Below are 24,889 nucleotides of genomic sequence, written 5' to 3' on the forward strand. Positions count from 1 at the left end.
ATGGGAATTGCAATGTCTGACAATAATATGTAATTTCTTGCACAAATGAGAGCAAAGCGCCTGTGGAAATGAAATGACAGGTCTTAGGACCGAGATTACAGTGATTAACCAATAGTTTGTCAGTTGTTTTAAGAGGCAGTCAGGCACGGTTTCCACTGGGCATCCACTTTAAAGTTGTATAAATCTAAGTTCGAATGTAGCTGTTTAAGCATATACATTTAGCTAAATCTTTCTGAGTCTCTGATTCTTTATCTATAAATTGGAATTTTACACGTTAGTGGTTTAGTTTTTGTTTTGAGAATCAAATGAAATTAAGTATTAGAAGACACCTGGCATAGTAACAGACGCGTCATCAGTGTTTAGTATATGTGAATTTTCTCCTCCATGTTCCTCTACCTGTCTGTAAAAGAGGATTTTTGGAGACTCCATAGGATCTTTTAAAAATTATTCCATAGACACAGTCACCCTCATCTGTCAATTTTATATCTCATCCTTTTACCCCTCTCCAAATTCTACACACTGTATTTATAGCCTATATGACATTCTAAAAATGAATATCTGACCAAGTGTTTTTATGTTGACTTATAAGTCATTCATCTATTTATTTATCCATAAACAAATACATATGTGTCAATTATAGTCTTATGTACTGCGAATTCAGCACTGGGGGAAAAAAGGCAATTTCCCTATTTTTATGGAGCTTAAAATCTATTTTAGGGACAACAGAGAGTAAACTAACAAATTAGTAATAATGCTCATTGATGAATCCACAAAAGACATACAAATGAGAGGTGTTATTTGCATCAGTGATGTCTGTCATTGAAAAAGTTGGTTGCTCCTCTGTCCAGAGAGACCCACTCTGGATATCCCACTGCCATAAGCACTACAGTGTTGTCCTCAAGGGCCACTGCTGGGATGTTTGTTTCTCTCAGTAATAAAGGATAGAAAGAATAAAGTTCTGTATTGTGAACATGGCCCACGGGAATCTTCAGGATCTCACCTGTGCTGTCTCCATCACCTTGTACTGCCCTGCCAGCTCTGTCAGTTCCAAAATACTACATTTCATTCACACCCTTGATCAAATTATGCTTCTTCTCACCTTGCCACTTTTCCTTAGACGGAGCCTCTCACCATCATCCCCGTGACTGCCTCCTACGATTTCTATCATGCACGAATTGAATCCATTTTCATGTCTGTCTTTCTAAGGGGCCATTGACCCTGTTTGTATTATTCGTGGGTGAATCTTCACAGTTGAAACACAGTTCTTGGCACACTGAAAAAATTTTATTATTGTCATTACCTAGATGGTTCTGGACCATAAAAAGAAAGCTGAAAGGGGAAGAGCCTGCATACTAGATTGCAAGCCTTTACGAATAAGACCCCAAACCATAAGTTTAGTATTAAAAGATCACTTAAAAATTGTAAGCAGTTCTAGTAGTGCTGTGGACTCATCAGACCCTGTTGTCTACTAGACCCTGTTTGTCTACAAACAACAAAAACCCATGCAAATTTGAATCCTACTATTCAGGAGTTCTAGGCAGCTATGGTCTGAGCTAAAATTCACCTTTCTCCGATCCTTAGAGTAATAAACAAAGACAAAAACAAAACACAGATTTCACAAGAAAAGTCCTTGTGTGAACTAAGGCACAGAAAGACTAGAGAAGAAATCAGGTTGCATAAAGTACTTGGAAATCATGTAGATGGTGTCTATTGGCATGTAAATATGGCATCAGTTACACATCACCTCTGGCTAGTTTCTAAGGGTCTAGTAGGATAATATTTGGGCAGGATGGTGCTATAGCTCTTGTGACTAGTGTTTTCTTTGCTAGGCTGCTCAGTGTTCAATCTCACAAGCATTTTTTGACTACCTGTTCTATTTAATGTCCCATGTTAAGACCTTCAGACAAAAATATAAAGATGAGTATTTTCTACTTGTATTTATTTGTGCCCAACCTCTATCTTTTTTTTTTCTTTTTTTTTTTTTTTTTTTTTATGCAGAATCTTGTCTTCTTGCCCAGGATGAAACGTAGTGGCACAATCTTGGCTCACTGCAACCTTTGCCTCCTGGGCTCAAGCAGTCCTCCCACCTCAGCCTCCCAAGTAGCTGGGACTATAGGCACATGCCACCACACCTGATTAAATTTTGTATTTTTTGTAGAGACTGGGTTATGCCATGTTACCCAGGCTGGTCTCAAACTCCTGAGCTCAAGTAATCTGCCTGCCTCGGCCCCGCAAAGTGCTGAGATTACAGTCATAAGCCACCCCACCCAGTCCAAGTCTCCAACTTTAAAAACAAAATTGAGTGGTACAAAGAGGAATAGGATATATGGTCCTTGAATTTTTAAGCACATACCCTCAAGACTGTGCCAAGGCAGCCTCTGTGGGTGTATCATGTTATTCCCCACCAACCCCAAATGTCTTCCCCATTCCAGCCTTCCTGCTCCAGTCTGATGGCACCACTCTTCCCTAACCATCACTCCTGTGGTAGAGAGTAATATTATTAAAATAAGATAATTCTGTCTTTAAATCATGCTTGAATCCTCATAGAGCACAACCTGAAAAACAAACAGTAAATGAATAGCAGTAATCAGAAGGCAGGAATGTATGGTACAGATGAACTCGTTTCTTAAGAGACCAAATTGTGGAGCTGCAAAGGTTGGACACTATCATTAGGAAACTATCAACAGCTCGCCTGTTCTAAGACAAAGTGCCAGCAACTGTCTTGTGTAGGAGCCGCTTTCTCTTTTCGAACGGGTTTTAGCAATAGGCAGAGACCACAGGAAGAGGTAGAGTTTATTTAGTCACATTAAGGTGGGCATGCGAGTTACCTGGGAGTCAAACTTCAGCAGCTGCAGTTCTCAGCTGATGTCTTTATCAAAAACAAAAGTTCACACAATTATCTCTGTTTCTGAATTCGCAGAGTTGTTGGGCAAAACCTGGTATGCTGGATGTGCCTAATGCTTCCCTATGAGCCACGCTTCATCATCAACCCACAGAACTGCAATGATCTGAGGGGAAACTTTGAATGAGCTCTTACTTTATTTTCCAAGCGTCTGGATTGCCTCTTTAATGTACACCTGATGCTTGGCATATACTTTTTAATTGTGTTAAAGATTTCAAGGTCAGAACAGTTTGAATCCAATTTATTTCAATTTAGAGAGAGACTAATTCTAAGCTTCCATTAAGGGATCTTTTTAGATAGATTTCAAAGATCAAAGCTTGTAATAGAAGAGCTTAATATTTGGATTAGTCATGTTTTTTTGTCTCTTGAATTTTCACCAGTTCAGTGGGATGTAGAACTCTCTAAATTTAGCATATCATGAATTATTCATAATTATTTAACTGATAACACTCTAAGAATGTTATTAAATCCAGACTACGATTTCTTTGTATTTTATATTTTTAAATTTAATGCATATGAGTTTATAATATTTTTATAGCATATGACCCAGCCTACTTCTTGTGTTTCCCAGATGGCATATAATTTTTCTGTTGACTCTATCCCATAATGAGAAAATAATTTTGTATTAACTCCAAAACACAACAACAACTTTGTGATTTCCAGCTTTATTTTTTTTGGTTTCAAGGGCAAGCCAGTAACTTTAATTTTTGGTGTCTGCATCCAATTTGATCAATGTGTGGTATTCTTGACTGGGGACAGTCTGTCATAATAATTCAGACGTATTTGCTGTATAAAGTAGTTAGTTCTTATGGAAAAAGAACAAGAAGCTAGGTGGTGGAATGAAAGAAAAAGAATAGACAAGAAGCTCAGAGATCTGGGTTTTAAAGTCAGCTTTTCCATGGCAAGTTGTAGGATGCTGGACTGCTCACTTATCCTGTGCAGAACTCTCGTGCACTGTTTTTATCTATAAAATGATGAAATATGAGAGTGAGTGCTTTTTAATACCTGTTGGTCAAGGGTATAATTACTGATGCTAGGCGTGTGTTAGTAATTCTTCACAACAGTACTATGAAGTGTAGACCTAATTTTACAGATGTGATGATAGGCACTGAAGTAATCTGCCCAGGGTTACATAGCTTGTCAGTTGTGGAGAATGGATTTGAACCCAAGCTCAGTTGTCTCCAAAGACCCCATTTGTTCCACTGTGATCCTATACATCTGACACTCTGTATCATTTATTGTGTACATGGCCCTGGGTTGCGTGCTATATCACTATAAAAATTATTATAATTTATAGGTATATTTGAGAAAAAGCAGAGAAAATAGGTCATAGGTGGGAACACAAAGGACAGTGAGATATATTAATGCTTTGAGAAGTCCCCCTGAATTTTAAACCTTGTAAATAGCTTCTTGCCTCACAACCAATAATGTTGCATATTATGTAGTTTATCTAATAGCTGCAAATCTTACAGAGGTAATATGTGACTCTGATGGTTTTCTCTAAAAAGAGTGGGAAGTTTAGCTCCCAGATTTGCAAATTCACTCTCTCTGACCCTCTTGCATCCCATGGAAGTGGCTCATTGTGGGTATTGCTGCTGCTTATAGATATTACAGTGGTCCCTCAAGTTGTGTTAGTTTTTAATGGAACCGAAATGTGATTTTTGAAAATAGAACTGAAGGTAAGTGGTCAGAATGCATATACATACTCTACTACTGAGAAGTCTGGAGTCATATCTAAGCAATGTCAGAAGTGCCTAATCTTCTGCCATCAAATACGTTATCTAAGTCCCTTGACATCATGGCCTTGACTTCTAAACTGGTGGTCTTGTTACTTCCCATGTACCTGGCAGAGATGTGATCCTGTCTGGGACTAGAGTCTGTTTTGCTCTGAAAGGCCTATAGAATGTTTATCTTAAGTTGGATCTTCTCTAGGATAACAGGGTATCTGGAGACCTGAAGCAATTTTCATATAAGCCAAGGAATTCCTCTATAGGGGAAGCTCATGGACTGTATCTCTTGGTGTAGAATTACTGCTGTGTCAACACCACACACATGCTAAAGAGCTGTCTTTAGGTTGCAGATCAGGACCGTAATTTTCCTCCACTCCGCTATACTGGAAAATAGCCTTGATTCCAAATCTATATCCACCAGTAATATTTAAAATAAATTTTGCACTTAAAATGAACTTGGATAAAAATTCCTGATATTTGTTAAGAGAAATGAAAAGTACAGCTTTCACCACTTTTTAGTAGATGTCCTGCCTGAAGAGCCACATGAAATTAATTGAGCATTTTATACGCAACCTGATTTTCCACTACTTTCAGAAATTTACTCTGATGAGTACCTGAAAGCAAATAAAAAGTTGTCATAGGAGAAAGGTGTTAGCATAGTCACCTTCATTACTTTTTGCTAAAGAAAATATAGAGTGTACAAATACATATAACAAATTTATTGCAAAAGATAGATCTAAGTGCAATTCTCAAACTAGTTCGAGTGGCCTAATAACTAGAGCATAGTATCTGATACCTAAGAAATGGATTAGATGAGATCTATTGGAAAGCATATGCTTTTGGAGCAAGACAAATTTTTGTTCCAAACCTTCTACTGTATCATTTTACAAAAAATAGTTAAATTATCTGAGTCTCGGTTTATCATCTGTTAACAGATAATATTAATAACTATGTCCTAAACTCAGCCTGAAACTGGGGTTGTTAAAGTGATTTATGTGGCTCGGAGAGTAAGGGGAGGAACTATCAGGGGCAGGAAAGTGAAGAAAGCAGTATAAGGAAGAGAAAAAGCTAAGCAAGAATGTATGACATCATTTGTACATTAAAACACATCGTATTCCCTCAATTAATTTAGCGCCTCCCTCCATAATGAGGAATGCTTTTACAATGACAAAAGGTATCATACAATAAAATGCCTTAAACACGGAAACACATATGACTAAAATTAACTTAGATTGAATATGACCATCTACTAATGAGGTTTTGTTAGTATTCCTTTGCTTCTTTTTCACTTATGTTGTCATCCGCTAGTATTTGCTATTGTCTAACACTAGGTTGTAGGTACCAAATGCTTAAGAATAAATCCATAGGGGGAAATCCCTTGAAAGCGGAAATCTTTTATTCATTAACCTGATTTGGGGGTTCTTATCAGGAACCATTAACTTCAGTTAAGTGACATTGTATCCTATTCTGCATGGTGTTTTAGTCGGCCAACCCCTTCTAGATGTTGGCTTCTGGGTGACCATTTTCTGTCAATGATTGTGCATAAACTTTGGAAATTTAACTTATGTTCAAAAGAAGTAATGTCCAGATGGAAAGCAAGCCAATAATAATGATATTCATAGACATGCTGGAAGCTCAAAGTTACTTCATATACTACTATTATCGCTTTTATATATCTACAGTGCACTGGAGTTTATAGGTACATTTATGTAAATTGCTCAGATATTTTATTCAATGAGCTGTTTGTTTCCAGTCAATAGGAACCATCTTCAGCAATCTCTCTGTTATTCTTATATTTCCTTTTCCATTATCTCTTACATATATACTTTGCCTGGGCCGTATCCAAATTGGCCGGAGCTATCAAAACCATAATTTCCAGTACATTCAGTGACTATGTGTCAGGGCCACAGAAGAATTGTTGTTTACAGCATGTCTCTCTATAAGGCATGGTGACTGGCTACTTTGATTGGAAAATATGGTCAGAATAGGGAATTACTGCGTTTGACTTCCTTTCTTTTTCTAAGTGTATACGTTGACAAATGTTTACCAGTTTTGAGATTTGTTTGAATTGCTTAAAATTTCCTACATTTACTTTGTCAGTGGAGCCTCAAGAGGGAAGTTGGACTACTGTGTAGTTAAGTGGGAGTATGATCTAGTCTGATATGCTTTAAACCTGTATGCGGTCACTAGGATTGGCCCCTCTGTTTCTGTTTTTGTTTCTACAACCTGTATACCATTTCTAAAGATCTTGCCATTCAATCCTTTTTCTTTCATTGCTAGTGATTATTGCTCATATAATAATAAGCTTAATATCAATGTTGTTTATAATGAGGTCCCAGTATTCTCCAGGGAAAAAGAGGAAAAGGCTCAGAGAGGAGAATTACTAGCAAATAGCAAATCTACCCTACCATGATTTAGGTCTTTTTTAACTGGAAACATATTTTATAGGGAGTGTCTTTCTCTGTTTTGTAGCCTGATGAGTGCACGAATCGAAAGCAACTTTTGTTCCTTCATCTCAGTGGGCATTGCTCATTCAGCATATTGTCCATATTTATGATTGAATTTAGTTCCCAGCTGATACCTATTGTCATGTCTTATGCTGTTATTGGAAAACACAAACCCAAGCAAGACAAGTCCAGAGAGTTTCCAAGGAAATTCTTCTCCTCTGACTTTGAAAGCAGGAGGATATGTATGGCAGCAAGCTTCACTATTACTCTGAGAACAGAAAGAGTCCAGGATACAGTGTTAAGGGATTTGATGGGTTGGGACCTGGCTGAGTAATTATGTATTTTATAATTTTGTGCATTTAATATAATAAGCCCAATAAAATACAGGAGACACAGGTAGCATGCTTTATGTACTCATTACAGGCATGTTTCAGGGCCAGTTCTAGGAATTGATATGAGAGTATTTGTTAAAAATAAATGTTTAAGGCCAGGCGCGGTGGCTCATGCCTGTAACCCCAGCACTTTGGGAGGCTGAGGCGGGCGGATCACGAGGTCAGGAGATCCAGACCATCCTGGCTAACACGGTGAAACCCCATCTCTACTAAAAATACAAAAAAAAAAAAAAAAAAAAAAAAATAGCCGGGCGTGGTGGCGGGCGCCTGTAGTCCCGGCTACTCAGGAGGCTGAGGCAGGAGAATAGCGTGAACCCGGGGGGCGGAGTTTGCAGTGAGCCGAGATCGCGCCACTGCACTCCAGCCTGGGCGACAGAGCGAGACTCCGACTCAAAAAATAAATAAATAAATAAATAAATAAATAAATGTTTAAGAAGAGAAAAATAAAAGCATTTACTATATTTAAAATATTCCGCAAGTTTTTGTTTTGTTTTGTTTTGTTTTGTTTAGATGGAGTCACAGGCTATGGTGTAGTGGTGCGATCTTGGCTCACTGCAACCTCTGCTTTCCAGGTTCAAGCAATCTTCCTGTGTCAACCTCCAAATAGCTGAGTTTATAAGTATACTCTACCATGTCTGCTAATTTTTATATTTTTAATAGAAATGGGGTTTTACCATGTTGGTCAGGCTGGTCTCGAACTCCTGATCTCACGTCATCTGCCCGTCTTGGCATCTCAAACTGCTGGGATTACAGGCATGAGCTACTGTGCCCAACCCCTTGTGAGCTGCTTTTATATAGTACTGTTTATTTGTATAACCTATGTGACATATATCCAGGCATCCCTCATCATCTGATATTCTTCACCTGAATCCACATTATTGTGAATTCCACAGACAGCTCATAACATCAAACCCCTCATAACATCAAAATATTCATGAATAAACTTATCATTTACAGAACCTTTACCCAGTCAACAAGCTTTCTCCATTTACACACATGTTCTGTCATTGCAAATCAGGGGATTTGTTGGTCTATCTTTAGCTGTAAATTAAATGTGTGTCCACCACAAAGGGGATACAATATGGAGTGATCTTCACACCAAAGATTAAAGGGAGCCCTTGGAAAACTGATGATCATTGACTCAACAGCCAAAGACTTCATGTTCAAGCTGTGAAAGTCAGTTATGAAACATCAAGGTCTCTTACAGCTGTCATAAAATTATGTAAGAAATATCAATGACCAATTTATTATTTGTCCTAATAATGAGTATATAATTATAATCATAATATATATACTTGTGGATATTGGATGAAATAAAGCCACTTCCATTCTTTTTAGTTTCAGAAAAAAGTCTCATTTAAATATTTATTACTATTTATTTAAAATAATTTCATTCCCATTTAAAATAGCTTCAGTTTTAAGTGGCATTTGCTTCTAACATGAATTATCTTCAAGTAATAAAGGTGTTTTGTATTCTTAGTTTTATTTTACAGAAAATTTATGCTCAGAGGAGTTAAAGTACTTGCATGTAGTCATATCGTTTACTAGTTGTTAATTGGAGAGAACTGTTTCCAACTAGAAACTTTTAATGCCCATTCCAGGCCTGTCTCCACCATATATCAGGTTTATTTCTTAGTTTTCTATTTTTTTTCTATAGATATGAGGTCTTGCTCTGCTGCCCAGGCTGGTCTCGAACTCTTGGATTCAAGTAATGCCCCTTCCTCAACCTCCCAAAATGCTGGGATTACAGGCGTGAGCCACTGTACCTGGCACATCAGCTAGTTTCAAATTCTCTTTCTCTCATGTTCCATACCACACCATACTTTTACCTTTAATTTGACCACATCCTCCACTGCTTTCTCTCTCCCATCAAAACTCATCATTGCCAAAACAATTCCTTCCGGCTCCTGCTGTTCGGAGTTCTTGATGGAATAATTATTGCTGAGAGATAGCTGCTTGGTTGAATATTCCATCCTTTCTGAGATCTGGCATCTCAAGTAATACTTGACCACTACCCTGGGAGGTGGCAGGCCCCTTTATTGAGAACATCCACATTTTTTTATTTGAGGGATAAATTTTTGGTTCTTTAACTCATACAATCAAAACATCCCTGACCTAAATAGAAGAAGAAACATAGAGATAACAATTACCCAACAGAAGTATCAGGTCCAGTAATTTTCTCTTACACTTGCATGCATTTACTAGCAATATTTTTTGTTGAACTTTAACATGAACCAATTAAACACAAAATACATCAAAATACAGATTTACTATATGTTCCTTGGTTTCAAAAATTATTCTTGGAAGTAATAGGCATTGTTTGGAAATCTTCTCTTTGTGTTTGGATACCAAAAGCTAGAGAAATCATACGGCTGTGCTTCCGATAAATGGTCTTGAGACTTCATTATTTTAAAAAGTAATAGCATCATTTTTTTTCTTTTGCATTTATTAGATTTTCTCTACCTTTATGTCCAGCAAAACTTATCTGTCACCTTAATGGAAATAAATAAAATGGTTCTATAGTACTGGCCCTCAGCATGCCATCAATTCAAGACAAACTGGAAGTTATTTGGTTATAATGAAATAGAGCCTCTTTGGCTGCGATAAAGGTGACACCACATTGTCATTATCCTTACAAAGATGGATGGCACAGCCTGCAATTATAAAGACATTAGGATAATAGGTATTTCAGTCAAGAGAATAAACATTAAAGTTATTATAAAACTTGAAGAGTATTTAAGCAAAACTGAATGTGAAATCTTGTGCCAAATGTGTTCATCTGGCAGGGACAACATTTGATGTGAATGACATCTGACCTGTATGATTTGAGTGATTCTGGGAAGAACATCTGTGTAAACATATACACTCCACGCAAGAGCTCCGTGCCTGGGGTTGCAGAATGAGCCCTTGCCTATATTATCACTGAAAGAAATTTTACCACTGATATGGTTTGGCTGTGTTCCTAACCAAATCTCAATTTGAATTATATCTCCCAGAATTCCCATGTGTTGTAGGAGGGACCCAGGGGGAGGTAATTGAATCATGGGGGCCAGTCTTTCCTGTGCTATTCTCATGATAGTGAATAAGTCTCACAAGATCTGATGGGTTTATCAGGGGTTTCTGCTTTTGCTTCTTCCTCATTTTTCTCTTGTTACTGCCATGTAAGAAGTGACTTTCACTTCCCACCATGATTCTGAGGCCTCCCCAGCCACATGGAACTGTAAGTCCAATTAAACATCTTTTTCTTCCCAGACTTGGTTATGTCTTTATCAGCAGTGTGAAAACAGATTAATACAGTAAATTGATACCAGTACATTGGGGCGCTGCTAGAAAGATACCCAAAAATGTGGAAGCGACTTTGGAAGTAGGTAACAGGCAGTGGTTGGAACAGTTTGGAGGGCTCAGAAGAAGACAGGAAAATGTGGGAAAGTTCTGAACCTCCTAGAGATGTGTAGAATGGCTTTGACAAAAATGCTGATAGTGATAACAACAATAAAGTTCAGGCTGAGGTGGTCTCAGATGGAGATGAGGAGCTCGTTGGGAACTAGAGCAAAGGTGACTCTTGCTATGTTTTAGCAAAGAGACTGGTGGCATTTTGCCCCTGCTCTAGAGATTTGTGAAACTTCGAACTTCAGAGAGATGATTTAGGGTACCTCGTGGAAGAAATTTCTAAGCAGCAAAGCATTCAAGATGTGACTTGGGTGCTGTTAAAAGCATTCCATTTTAAAACAGAAAGAGCATAAAAGTTTAGAAAAATTCGCAGCCTGATGATGCAGTAGAAAAGAAAAAGCCATATTTTTTTGAGGAGAAATTCAAGCCAGCTGCAGAAATTTGCATAAGTAGCAAGGACTCTAATGTTAATTTCCAAGACCAAGGGGAAAATGTCTTCACGGCATGTCAGAGAACCTCACGGCAGGCCCTCCCATCACAGCCTGGAGGCCCAGCAGGAAAAGTGGTTTTGTTGGCCAGGCCCAGGGTCCCCATGATGTGTGTAGCCTAGGGACTTGGCGCCCTGTGTCCCAGCTGCTCCAGCTATGGCTGAAAGGGCGGGACATAAAGCTCGGGCTGTGGCTTCAGAGGGTGGAAGCCCCAAGCCTTGGCAGCTTCCATGTGGCGTTGAGCTTGCGGGTGCAAAGAAGTCAAGAATTGAGGTTTGTGAACCTCTGCCTGGATTTCAGAAGATATATGGAAATGCCTGGATGCCCAGGCAAAGGTTTGCTGCAGGGGCAGGGCCCTCATGGAGAACCTCTGCTAGGGCAGTGCGGAAGGGAAACATGGGTTGGAGCCCCCACATACAGTCCCTAGTGGGATGCTGCCTAGTGGAGCTGTGAGAAGAGGGCCATCGTTCTCCATCCCCATGAATGGTGGATCCACTGACAGTTTGCACCATGTGCCTGGAAAAGCTGCAGACACTCAACGCTAGCCCATGAAAGCAAGCAAGAGGGAGGCTGTACCCTGCAAAGCCACAGGGATGGAACTGCCCAAGACCATGGGAACCCACCTTTTGCATTAGTGAATAAGTGAAATTGAGACCTGGAGTCACAGGAGATCATTTTGGAGCTTTAAAATTTGACTGCCCCACTGAATTTTGGACTTGCTTGGGCCACGTAACCCCTTTATTTTTGCCAAGTTCTCCATTTGGAATGGCTGTATTTATCCAATACCCATACCTTTATTGTATCTAGGAAGCAACTAGCTTGCTTTTGATTTTACAGGCTCATAAGCAGAAGGGACTTGCCTTGTCTCAGATGAGACTTTGGACTGTGGACTTTTGGGATAATGCTGAAATGAGTTAAGACTTTGGGGAACTGTTGGGGAGCCATGATTGGTTTTGAAATATGAAGACATGAGATTTGGAGGGGCCAGGGGCAGAATAATATGGTTTGGTTGTGTCCCCACCCAAATCTCAACTTGAATTGTATCTCCAGAATTCCCATGTGTCATAGGAGGGACCCAGGGGGAGGTAACTGAATCATGGGGGCCGGTCTTTCCCATGCTATTCTTGTAATTGTGAATAAGTCATGAGATCTGATGGGTTTATCTCATCTGAGGGGTTTCCGCTTTTGCTTCTTCCCCATTTTTCTCTTGCCGCTGCCATGTAAGAAGTGCCTTTCACCTCCCACCATGATTCTGAGGCCTCCCCAGCCATGTGGAACCATAAGTCTAATTGAACCTCTATTTCTTCTCAGTCTTGGGTATGTCTTATCAGCAGCATGAAAATGAATTAATACAACTACCATCTAAACTTCCTTGTGTGTCTCCTGCAAAAAGACTTAACTGGGTAGCTGTCTTTACTGTCTTGCTCATGTCTACCCAGCAGCATGACTAATGAAGTAACTACTAGAGTAAAACTGCTTTGAATCTTGTTCTGCAGCCTACTTTGTTTGTTTTTTTAAACCCAAACAAGTGACTTAAATTCTCCGAGCCCCAGTTTTGTCATCTATAATATGGGAGAACAGTAGAATTTTCCTCTTGGGTTGTTATCACTATTAAATGAGTCCATGCATATGAAGTGTTGAAAATATTGCCTAACATATGGTACCAGCTCAATCAATGTGTTGATATTATTATATCATCACATATTTGCATATAACATAATATCACATCAATAATGTATGAAAATATAAATTAAACATATAGTCCACTTTACTTAATGTCTGTGAAGTACCATGTTAGGCATGGAAGTATAAACCTTAAGGAATTTAGAAGCCAGTGATTAGAAACCCCTGGTTTTCTTCAAGGATATTCTCAGAGAGTTAGTTTACCACCAAATCTATGATAATATTCTGGTGGACGGTAAGAGGTCTAGTTCTTTGAAAGTGTGAGTCACCCTTACTTATCACTAAACTTGAAGGTATCTGTAATTGTTTCTATCCAGGGCTTTCAAGTGAATTCTATCTAAAAGTGAAGTCCTCACTAGCTTTCCATTTCTCTTAGGATATAAATGTGGAATCTTTGACATCAACTAAAAGACTCTGCTTGTAATAGCTTTAACAACATTTTCTCAAGCCCTTTGCACTGTCACTCTCTGCTCCAGCTGCACTGGCTTCTGTCAGGTCCTCAGACATGTGATCCTTTGTGCCTCACCATCTCTTCGCTCTGTGTGGCCCATTCTCTCTGCACATCATGTCTGACTTGCATCTTTTCAGATTTCTACTTAAAGTTCCACTGCTCATGGCAGTGATCTCTGGTTCCTTCTCAAAATGGGCTGCCATTCTAATTCATGCTTCCACAGAACCCTGTTTTTCTTTTAACATTTATCACAAATGCAATTACATAATTAACTTTATAACAACATTGGGAGTCCATCATATTCATAAATAACTAGTAGTAATTAAATTATATGTGCTGAGTACTTCATCAGAAAGAACCAGAGTGAGTAGGAATGAGAGAGTGAGAGTGAACGAGTGCAAGAGAGAGACAGAGAGAAGCACAAACCAATAATGTAGGTTATTCCATCACTATTCCACTTGATGAGCCGATGACCTAATGCTTAGGAGGGGGCAGAAGATGATATGGGAGCACTGCTGTTTCCTGAGCCAGTTTTACTAATCAATTGTCTTTCATTGCAGAACAGGAGGCTGGTATCTGCACATATGTTTTTTACACATCTTGGTTCCTTCATCCAAGCCAACAACTTTATCTTGTGCTCAGTGAAGAAAGAAATTGGTTCTAAACCTCTGAAAAAATTATCTGTTTTGAATTCATTGAAAGACACTATTGGGACCTTGGGGTAGCACCTTCCTAGGGAATTTTTCGGGATAATTTGGACTATGTGTGATTTTTGCCTTACTTGCTTATGTTCATGTTTATGCTCATTGCCTCACAGAAGAGGCAATGCTCACTATTTGGGTTTAATATTTGTAATCCTGTCTTAAAATATGAGGTCTTTGATGGTAGAAGATACATCTGGCAATTTTACTTTACCCTAGCACACTACAGGATGCCTTGATCATGCTAGAGCTTAATAAATAAATATTTATTAAATGAATTAACAGTCTACCAATGTTTACAAGATCAGTCTACTTGGCAACAATAGAAAGTTTGTACTTTGAAGACTAAAAGAAGTAGAAGACAGAATTTCAGATCCTTCAAGCATTGTGAAAACCTAGATAGCCTGCGTCTCTGTAGAACTCTAAATGAAAATGACAGAAAAACTAAAAGTGGGATAGGACAGAGTTCAGTCTATTAAAATGAAGACTTACATGTATAAGGCAACATTCTGTTCTTCAGGTCCCTTTCCAAGCCAAACTAACTGAAAAGCTGACATCTCCCTTATCATTTTAGGTCGAATGAGCCGGACTCGATTTATCATTATGCCAACCCAAGGAGAAGGACGGCCATGCCCCACAGAGCTTACCCAGCAGAAAACCTGCCCAGTGACCCCCTGCTACAGCTGGGTCCTTGGCAACTGGTCTGCATGTAAATTGGAGGTAGGTCATGTAATGACAGTTAGAGAAATATTCATCAGTATATTCAAAGCACTTGTCTGGTCAAACCTATGCACTGATGGAATAAATTTCACAGCACCAGGGATCTGGCACAATGTATTTTTAATGCAATGTAGAACATGGAAAAATACAATCAAATGGCTTAACCTCATGCAGAGTGATATCGATAGGATAATAAATAGCCATTCATTAAGCACTGATTATAATAGGACAGGTCACAGATCCTTCAATCTCCTTGGCATCCTTTAAAATTCTGTTATTTTATTGGCTTGTTGGGAATATCAAAGTATTATTTAATTAGGCAAAAATCCTGATGCTGTGAAAATCTATAGCTTGCTTTAGATTGTTGAAGAAATTTAGATTTCTTAAAGAAGCACTTTTAGGATTAGACAAAATCTTGCATATGAGCAGAAAACCAAAAGTGTACAAAAGTTATATTTTAACATTATTACGTGAACCATGGTTACTACATTTTCCTCAATGATTACTTTTTTATTGGCCTGACAGATAAAAGCCTAACAACATCATAATATATCACGTACCAAGAGCTTTTGCTAGATCAGCAAAGATCCTCTACTGCATTTTCTCTCTGGCTTCTTGCTTAAGAAATAACACATTGCTTTTTCCTGCTTTCTTATCCTAGTAGTTTATCCTTCAGTTCATGTTGCAAAGCATAATTTAATTAGGTAACAATAATTTTGATTATGCATTAAGAAATCTGCAGAGTATTCTCGTAGAGATGTTTAGTGTTCCTGTCAGGATGACATTGTCAGGCAACATTATTATCTTGCAGAAGTTAAATGCCTATGTATTTTAATAGGTCCCAGAGGAACAAAAATGCGTGGTACATTTGTTCAGTCTCATTTTTACAGAAAATAAGGTAACTGTGCTAATTAACCAATTCAGAAGTAACTTGATAGCTTTAAATATTAATACTTTGTCTACTAGTCTAAATTCTTTCCTAAGTATTCAGCAATATTTAAATGTTGTTTGGACTCACTTACAAAGATTGAAGGAATATTGCTCCTTATCATTGGGACTGCTTTGACAGAATAGAGAAAATAAGCTCAAGGAATTTAGGAAGCCATTTCAGGGAAAGGGAGAGGAAAGTTGAACATTAGGAAGAAGAGCGAGGACAAAGGATGGGAGGGAGGGAGAGACAGAGAGACAGAGAACAGACAATGTCCACACTCCAAGTCTTACCAGAAATACAACTACTACTGTACCTTACCTGTTTGGGGCACTTTCTCTTTTATCTTCTCAGGTGTCAGGAATCTATATCTTTGATAGGCAAGTCTACCAACTTGTTCCATAGGAATATTATAGGAAAATGCCAAATGCAGTGTTTTGCTGTCAAATGTAGAGCTTTTGCAAAAGCAATAAGGACAAGAGTGGTAGGTGGTGGTCATTCTCTGTAGTGGTGCTGGTGATGGGTGGAGGGTTATGGCATCTATTGGAAATACCTAGTCTTGAAAGCCCTGACAAGACTTCTGGAGACCCACCAGAGCAGGGGATTGGTTTGTGCTTCCAGAAACTTCAGAGTTGCCTCAGATTTCTAGATAGAGTGAGTCCCGTTCACTGACACTTCCACTTGGGAAGAAACTCTGGAGCTAGACTTAATCTATGCAAAACCTTCAATAACAAGTCTATAGTTAATTATTCTAGGGTGGGCACTTGTCCAAACAGTGCCAATCAGCATTCTTCCCCAATAATTTAAAGTGGAATTGATCTCATTCCAAGATACTGTAATCAGAAGCTCTTAGTGGCCACATTGTTCTACCTTATAGATGAAGTTAGTCACTCCAAAGCAAAAAGCACACCGAAAATGACACAAAGTAAAGCAGAGGTGCAGGAGAAAGGGAATCATGACAATATCTAAGCTGAGTTTTTCCTGACTTCCAGCTACATTCCTACTTTTCCTGCAGCCTAATTGTTAACTCTTTGTGAGATAGGTAACACCATATCTTTTTAAAAATTTTACTATACTTAAATTTATATATAAGCTGGATTTTTAACATTACTGATCAAAATGCATGTGGGCCTTTTTACACAAAGGAAAAACATCTTTCTACAGCTGCATTTGTGCTTCCTCTTGTCCTAGCATGTCCTTGCCCGCCAGACACAAGTTGGGAGCTCATTCAATGAGGGTGGTGATGATATTTAGGTGGCTGCTTGCCTTCACAAGTATCAACCCATAATAAAAGAAACTCGCGTGGGGCACAGTGGATGTGCCAATTCTGCCAGTATCTTCTGTGAAAAGGGAAGTATTTATCCTCAGGCATCACTTTCTTTTTTAGCATTTTCTAACTCTTCCCAAGTTTCTCAGCTGCTAACACATATACACCATATGCTCATAAATCTGCTTGAGGAGCTCAGATTCTGGAGTCTAGCAGCCCTAATTTTGGTCATGGTTCTGTCCATTTTTCTGCATTTCTGGCCAAGTCTATAAACTCTCCAAACATCTGTTTTCTTTTTTATGTAGTGGGGGTAGCAGTAGTACCTATTTTGCTGGTTATGTGGGCAGGAATTAGATAAGTTGTACAAAGTACTTTGCATAGTAATAGACCTAAGTTAAGAGCGCCATAGTTATAGTTAGTATTATAATTTTTATTAAAACTATGATTATGATTATAGGCACCATCTGCCTATTCACATCAGGCAGTAATGCCAATTCATTGTATACAAAACCTCTATTAATACTCTAGGCAATGGAGAGTTAGTGAGAGAACCTGTGCCATTTACAGTCTTTCTCTTAGAAGCCTGGGTCTAATTTCAGGCCCTTGTGTGTAAAATCTCTTGACTGTGGGTGAGTGAATGTTTGCTTTGTGACTGAAATTATTAATTCTGATGCTGATTTCTCTTCACATTGTGACTGTTGTTGTCAAAGGTATAAGCGATTAAGGTTGAAGATGGACTGATCCCAAGATACACACTAGGAGCACAGTGTTATTTGTCTTGGATTTTAAAGTGATCTGTAGCATAAGTTTGTTTCTGGTTATTTCCTCACATTCTGTCTCATGGTGTGTTAAAAAAAAAAAACACTTTAATAAGCTACATATTTTACCTAAGTGTCCATATATCAGTACTTTCAAAACTTTCAAGTTTCATGCATGTTGCAGTATCTTTAAACTCTTCTTTCCAAGTACACAAAGTCTGATACTCCACAGTAAAACATACACCTAGACAATTCTACCATGAATCTATCATCTGGAATAATAAGTTATAAGTGAGCCCGCCCTTCCCTGGAATAATTTATACCTACTGTTTTTCACTCTAGGGAATAAACATTTACTAGAATATTTGCTTTGAATAAATCTATGAATTGATTTTGAACTTCCACTTATCTCCAAAAAATGCATTTAGATGTAAAATTATGGTGCTTTTTTGGGACAGTTTCATAACAGGCATAGAAATTATTAGAGCAATTCTGAAATACTGATAAAACAAATGTGGGAATGACTGTGCTGTGGTCTGAATGTTTGTGCTTCCTCCAAACTCACATGTTGAAACCACCCCCAATGTGATGGAATTCAAAGGTGGAGTTCTTGGAAGGTGATAAGGGCACAAGGGCTCCACCCTCATGAATGGTATTATTGTCCTCATAAAAGAGGCCTGAAGGAGCTTCTTCTTCCTTTGCACCATTTGAGAACACCCAGAAGTCACCATCTATGAGGACCTGGCTCTCATTTAAACTCTTCAGGTGGGGCGTGGTGGCTCACACCTGTTATCCCAGAACTTTGGAAGGCCGAGTAGGGTGAATCACTTGAGATCAGAAGTTCGAGACCAGCCTGAACAACATGATGAAACCCTGTCTCTACCACAAATTTTAAAAAAATAGCTGAGTGTGGTGGCATGTGCCTGTAATCTGAGCTACTCAGGAGGCTGAGGCAGGAGAACCACCTGAACCTGGGAGGCAGAAGTTGCAGTGAGCTGAGATTGCCCCACTGCACTCCAGCTTAGGTAACAAAGTGACACTCCGTCTCAATAAAAAGAAGAAGAAGAAGAAGAAGCACTTCAATGGTACCTTGATCTAGGATTTTGCAGCTTCCAGAACCATGGGCAATAAATTTCCATTGTTTATAAATTACCCAATCTAAGGTATTTTATTATTGCAACGTGAACAGACTAAGAGACTATCTTAGATAAATAAATCATAATCCTTTTAACACATCTTTAAAAGAAGGTACAGTGTCCCTAATTTATGTGACTACTCAGATTCTTTAAAGTTGCTACTTCATCTCCTCCAAGTTGCACTTTTTCTTTTGTGCCAGTATGTCTTTAAATCACAACTTCCCTATGTTAAGAAGCTTTATGAGCAGCCATTCTATACCACCCTGCACCCTCCAGCAGCTTATCCGTGACCTTCCCTTGATGCCCAGCAGCTGCTGTCATGGTACCTTGGCATGGCTGATGCCCAACTGACCCGTCAGCCCACGGATCACTTGCTCCATGGCCTGAAACACTGTCATGACTGCTTTACCGGGCCACCTTGTCCTTCTTTACTCCTGCCTCTGCAAGAGCCATAGCAGCTCTAAAATCTAGACAATGCAGTTTGGGAGTCCTGCAGGGGAAGAGGCACAAGGAGAGGACACTCAGTTTTCAAGTGCATAGTTGTCAGACTGTCATCTAATAATGGATTGTAGCATGTAGCATACCTGACTGCAGCAACAGAGGTGCAAAAAGGCTGGGAAGTTTTAAGGCCTGAGTCCCTACTCTGATCTCTCTGTCTCACTCACTCACTTCTCCTATTCTCCCTCTTGTTTTGTCTCTTGCTCCCACCTTCACTTTTCTTCTTTGTCTTAGCATCCACAGCAGCAGCAATAATCACCAAGCCTCTAGCTCTTCCACCAACTTCTGGACTTAGTGGAAGCTGAGTAACATGACTTGGAATTACAGAGGGTTAAGACTTCCTAAAATGACCGTTGATCAATAAGAACTGGATCCTAGGAGTTGTTGACATTTAAATGTCTCTACTTTCTTTCCTTTCCTCTCTGCTCTTCATGAATGGTACTGAGACAAGACATGGTGATACCCCATGACCTGTTTGGAAGATCATGTGGGTAGCCAAGAAACCAGCTGTGCTTGTTTGTGAAGCCAAGGTCAGCTTGGTAACACACTACCTCATGTTAGCTTCCTCTCCTTTCCTGCTTCAGTTATCTTTTATTACTACTCTAGTCATACTGGGATTGCTTCTTAGTGTAAAAGGTTTGCCTTGGACTCTGTTTTCTGGAATATCTATGTGAAAACAGAGCTATCAACTGAAGTTATCCAAATATCTAATAGACTTCTTTGAAGTATGAACACCTGACTAAAATCGAAGATACTCATCTCATGAGTGCCTGACAGAATTTTATTTATTTGTTTATTTTAGAACTATATTTTTGATACATAATAGATGTATATATTTTTCAGGTATATGTGATAACTTAGTATATTCATATAATTTGTAAATATCAACTCAGTGTAACTGGGATATCCATTACCTTATATATTTTCCTATATGCTAGAACAACTCAAATTATTCTCTTCTAGCCATTTTGAAATATACAGTAGATTATTGTAAGCTATAGTCACCCTACTGATCTATCAAATACTGGGTTTTATTTCTTTTATCAAACTATATATTTGTACCCATTAATCGACCTCTCTTCATCCCCCCTCACCCCTAGCGTTCCTTGCCTCTGGTAACTATCAATCTTAACTCTCTCTTTATGAGATCCACCTTTTTAGCTTCCACGTATGAGTGAGAACATACGATATTTGTCTTTCTGTGTTTGGCTTATTTCACTTAATAAACTCCAGTTCCATTTATGTTTCTGCAAATGACAGGATTTTATTCTTTCTTATGGTTGAGTAATAGTCCATTTGTATACATTATGCCACGTGTTCTTTATCCATTCATCCATTGATGTGCACTTAGGTTGATTCCATAGTTTGACTGTTGTGAATTGTGCTGCAATAAACATGGCAGTGCAGTTGTCTCTTCAATTTACTGACCTCTCTCCCTTGAGTATGTATGTGTGTGTGTGTATATATATATATATATATATTTGTGTGTGTATGTATTCAGTAGTAGAATTTCTGTATATGATACTTCTATTTTTAGTTTTTTGAGGAAACTCCATACAGTTTTCCATAATGGCTGTACTAATTTAAATTCCCACCAACAGTATTCAAGGGTTCCCCTTTGTCTACATCCTCACCAGCATCTATTATTACCTCTCTTTTTTATAATAGCCATTTTAGCTGGAGTATGATTATATCCCATTATGCTTTCGATTTGCATTTTTCTGATAATTACTAATGTTGAACATTTTTTTTTCATATGGCAGTTGGCTATTTGCATGTCTTCTTTTGAGAAATGTCTACTCAGGTCTTTTGCCCATTTTAAAATTAGATTATTTGTTTTTTTTTTTTGCTATTGAATTCTTTGAACTATTTATTTATTCTGGTTATTTATTCCTTGTCACATGGGTAGTTTGCAAACATTTTCTCCCATTCTGTTGGTTGTCCCTTCACTTTTTGATTGTTTGCTATGCAGAAGCTTTTTAGCTTGTTGTAATGGCATTTGTCTATTTTTGCTTTGATTGCCAGTGCTTTGATACCTTACACGCAAGAAAAAAAAATCTTTTCCCAGACCAATATTCTGGAGCATTTTCCCAAAGTTGTTTTCTTCTAGTAGTTTCAAAGTTTCAGTTCTTAGGTTTACGACTTTAATACATTCTGATTTGATTTTCATGTATATTGAGAGAGGACCAGTTTTATTCTGCTGCATATGCTTATCCAGTTTTCCCAGTAATATTTATTGAAGAGACTATGCTTTCCCCACTGCATGTTCTTGGCACTTTTGTCAAAAATGAGTTGGCTATAAATGCATGAATATAAATCTGGGGTTTATCATGCATATAAGTCTGAGTTTTTTATTTTGTTTCATTTGTCTAAGTGTCTGATTTTTGCCAGTGCCATGCTGATTTGCCTATTACAGGTTTGTAGTATGTTTTGCAGTCAGGTAGTGTGATGCTTTCAGCATTGTTCTTTTTGCTCAGGATTTCTTTGGCTATTCAAGATATTTTGAGTTCCAGCTGGGCACAGTGGCTAATGCCTGTAATTCCAGCACTTGGGGAGGCTGAGGTGGGAGAATCCCTTAAGCTCAGGAGTTTGAGACCAATTTGGGTAACATAGTGAGACCTCATCTCTACTAAAATTTTTTTTTAAAAAAAGTTAACCAGATGTTGTGGTGGATTCCTCTCGTCCCAGATACTCGGGAAACTGAGGTGGGAAGATGGCTTGAGTCTGAGAGGTCGAGGTCCTAGTGAGCCCTGATTATGCCACTACTTTGATATTTTGAGTTCCATATACATTTTATGATTTTTTTCTACGTATGTGATGAATATCTTTGGTATTTTGATGCGGGTTGCACTAAATCTGTAAATTGCTTTGGGAAGTATCATCATTTTAGTAATACTAGTTCTTCCAATTCATGTGCATAGAATATCTTTCCATTTTCATATATCATCTTCAATTACTTTCATTAGCGTTTTATGCTTTTCCTTGTATAGATCTTTCACTTTTTTTGGTTAAATTGATTTGCAGTTATTTCATATCCTTCATAGCTATTGCAAATGAGATTGCATTCTTGATTTATTTTTCAGGTTGGTCACTGTTGGTGTATATAATTCTACTGATTTTTGTATGTTGATTTTGTATCCTGCAACTTTACTTAATTCTTTTATCAGTTACAAGAGTTTTCTAGTAGAGCCTTTAGGTTTTTGTAAGTATAAGATCATATCATCTGCAAACAAGGCTAATTTGACTTCTTCCTTTCCAACTTAGATGTCTTTATTTCCTTCTCTTGACTAATTGTTATGGCTAAGACTTCCAGTGTTATGTGGTAACAGTAGGCATCCTTGTCTTGTTCCAAAACTTAGAGCAAAGGCTTTCCAGATTTCTCCATTCAATACAATGTTAGCTGTGGGTTTGTCATATGAAATCTTTACTATTTTGAGTTCTTTTTCCTTCTATATCTAATTTATCTAGAGTTTCTATCATAAAGGGATATCGAATTTTATCAAATGCTTTTCAGCATCTATTGAAATGATCATATGGTTTTTGTTCTTGCTTCTGTTAAAGTTACATGTTATTCCTGCATACAGTGTATCGTTCTTGCATGCAGTATCATTCCTGCATACAGTGTATCATTCTTTCTTGTTATTTGTTTGTTGACTTTTCTATTTCTTCCTGGTTCAATCTTGATAGGTTGTATATGTCCAGGAATTTATCAATTTAGTCTAAGTTTTTCAAATTGTTGGCATGTAGTTGCTCATAATATACTGTAATGATTATTTGTATTTCTGTCGACTCAGTTTTTATGTCCCTTTTTGGGGTTCTAATATTATTTATTTGGGTCTTCTTCTTTTTTTTTTTTTTTTTTTTTTTTTTTTTTTTTTTTTTTTTTGAGACGGAGTCTCGCTCTGTTGCCCGGGCTGAAGTGCAGTGGCCGGTTCTCAGCTCACTGCAAGCTCCGCCTCCCGGGTTTATGCCATTCTCCTGCCTCAGCCTCCGAGTAGCTGGGACTACAGGCGCCCACCACCTCGCCCGGCTAGTTTTTTGTGTTTTTTAGTAGAGACGGGGTTTCACCGTGTTAGCCAGGATGGTCTCGATCTCCTGACCTCGTGATCCGCCCGTCTCGGCCTCCCAAAGTGCTGGGATTACAGGCTTGAGCCACCGCGCCCGGCCGGGTCTTCTTTTTTCTTAGTCTAGCTAAAGATTTGTCTCTAGCTAAAGATTTGTCAGTTTTGTTTATTTTTTTTTTTTTTTTTTTTTTTTTTTTTTTTTTTTTTTTTTTTATTATACTTTAAGTTCTAGGGTACATGTGCATAACGTGCAGGTTTGTTACATATGTATACTTATGCCATGTTGGTGTGCTGCACCCATCAACTCGTCAGCACCCATCAATTCATCATTTATATCATGTATAACTCCCCAATGCAATCCCTCCCTCCTCCCCCCTCCCCCCTCCCCATGATAGACCCCAGTGTGTGATGTTCCCCTTCCCGAGTCCAAGTGATCTCATTGTTCAGTTCCCACCTATGAGTGAGAACATGCGGTGTTTGGTTTTCTCTTCTTGTGATAGTTTGCTAAGAATGATGGTTTCCAGCTGCATCCATGTCCCTACAAAGGACGCAAACTCATCCTTTTTTATGGCTGCATAGTATTCCATGGTGTATATGTGCCACATTTTCTTAATCCAGTCTGTCACAGATGGACATTTGGGTTGATTCCAAGTCTTTGCTATTGTGAATAGTGCCGCAATAAACATACGTGTACATGTGTCTTTGTAGTAGACTAATTTATAATCCTTTGGGTATATACCCAGTAGTGGGATGGCTGGGTCATATGGTACATCTAGTTCTAGATCCTTGAGGAATTGCCATACTGTTTTCCATAATGGTTGAACTAGTTTACAATCCCACCAACAGTGTAAAAGTGTTCCTATTTCTCCACATCCTCTCCAACACCTGTTGTTTCCTGACTTCTTAATGATTGCCATTCTAACTGGTGTGAGATGGTATCTCATTGTGGTTTTGATTTGCATTTCTCTGATGGCCAGTGATGATGAGCATTTTTTCATGTGTCTGTTGGCTGTATGAATATCTTCTTTTGAGAAATGTCTGTTCATATCCTTTCCCCACTTTTTGATGGGGTTGTTTGTTTTTTTCTCGTATATTTGTTTGAGTTCTTTGTAGATTCTGGATATTAGCCCTTTGTCAGATGAGTAGGTTGCAAAAATTTTCTCCCATTCTGTAGGTTGCCTGTTCACTCTGATGGTAGTTTCTTTTGCTGTGCAAAAGCTCTTTAGTTTAATTAGATCCCATTTGTCAATTTTGGCTTTTGCTGCCGTTGCTTTTGGTGTTTTAGACATGAAGTCCTTGCCCATGCCTATGTCCTGAATGGTACTACCTAGATT

The 24,889-nt window shown here is 38.4% G+C and overlaps 1 protein-coding gene across 1 annotated transcript in view; it reads left to right on the plus strand.

The window, feature by feature from the left end:
• Positions 1-24,889, plus strand: part of LOC104673357 (thrombospondin type-1 domain-containing protein 7B-like) — a 327,106-nt gene that overhangs the window by 271,774 nt on the left and 30,443 nt on the right. Inside the window, exon 11 of the mRNA XM_030916127.1 lies at positions 14,759-14,904. Within this exon, the coding sequence (XP_030771987.1) occupies positions 14,759-14,904 (146 nt within the window). The remainder of the gene's footprint in view (positions 1-14,758; positions 14,905-24,889) is intronic.

This window comes from Rhinopithecus roxellana, chromosome 14, assembly GCF_007565055.1.
Source record: "Rhinopithecus roxellana isolate Shanxi Qingling chromosome 14, ASM756505v1, whole genome shotgun sequence".
Classification (NCBI taxonomy): domain Eukaryota; kingdom Metazoa; phylum Chordata; class Mammalia; order Primates; family Cercopithecidae; genus Rhinopithecus; species Rhinopithecus roxellana.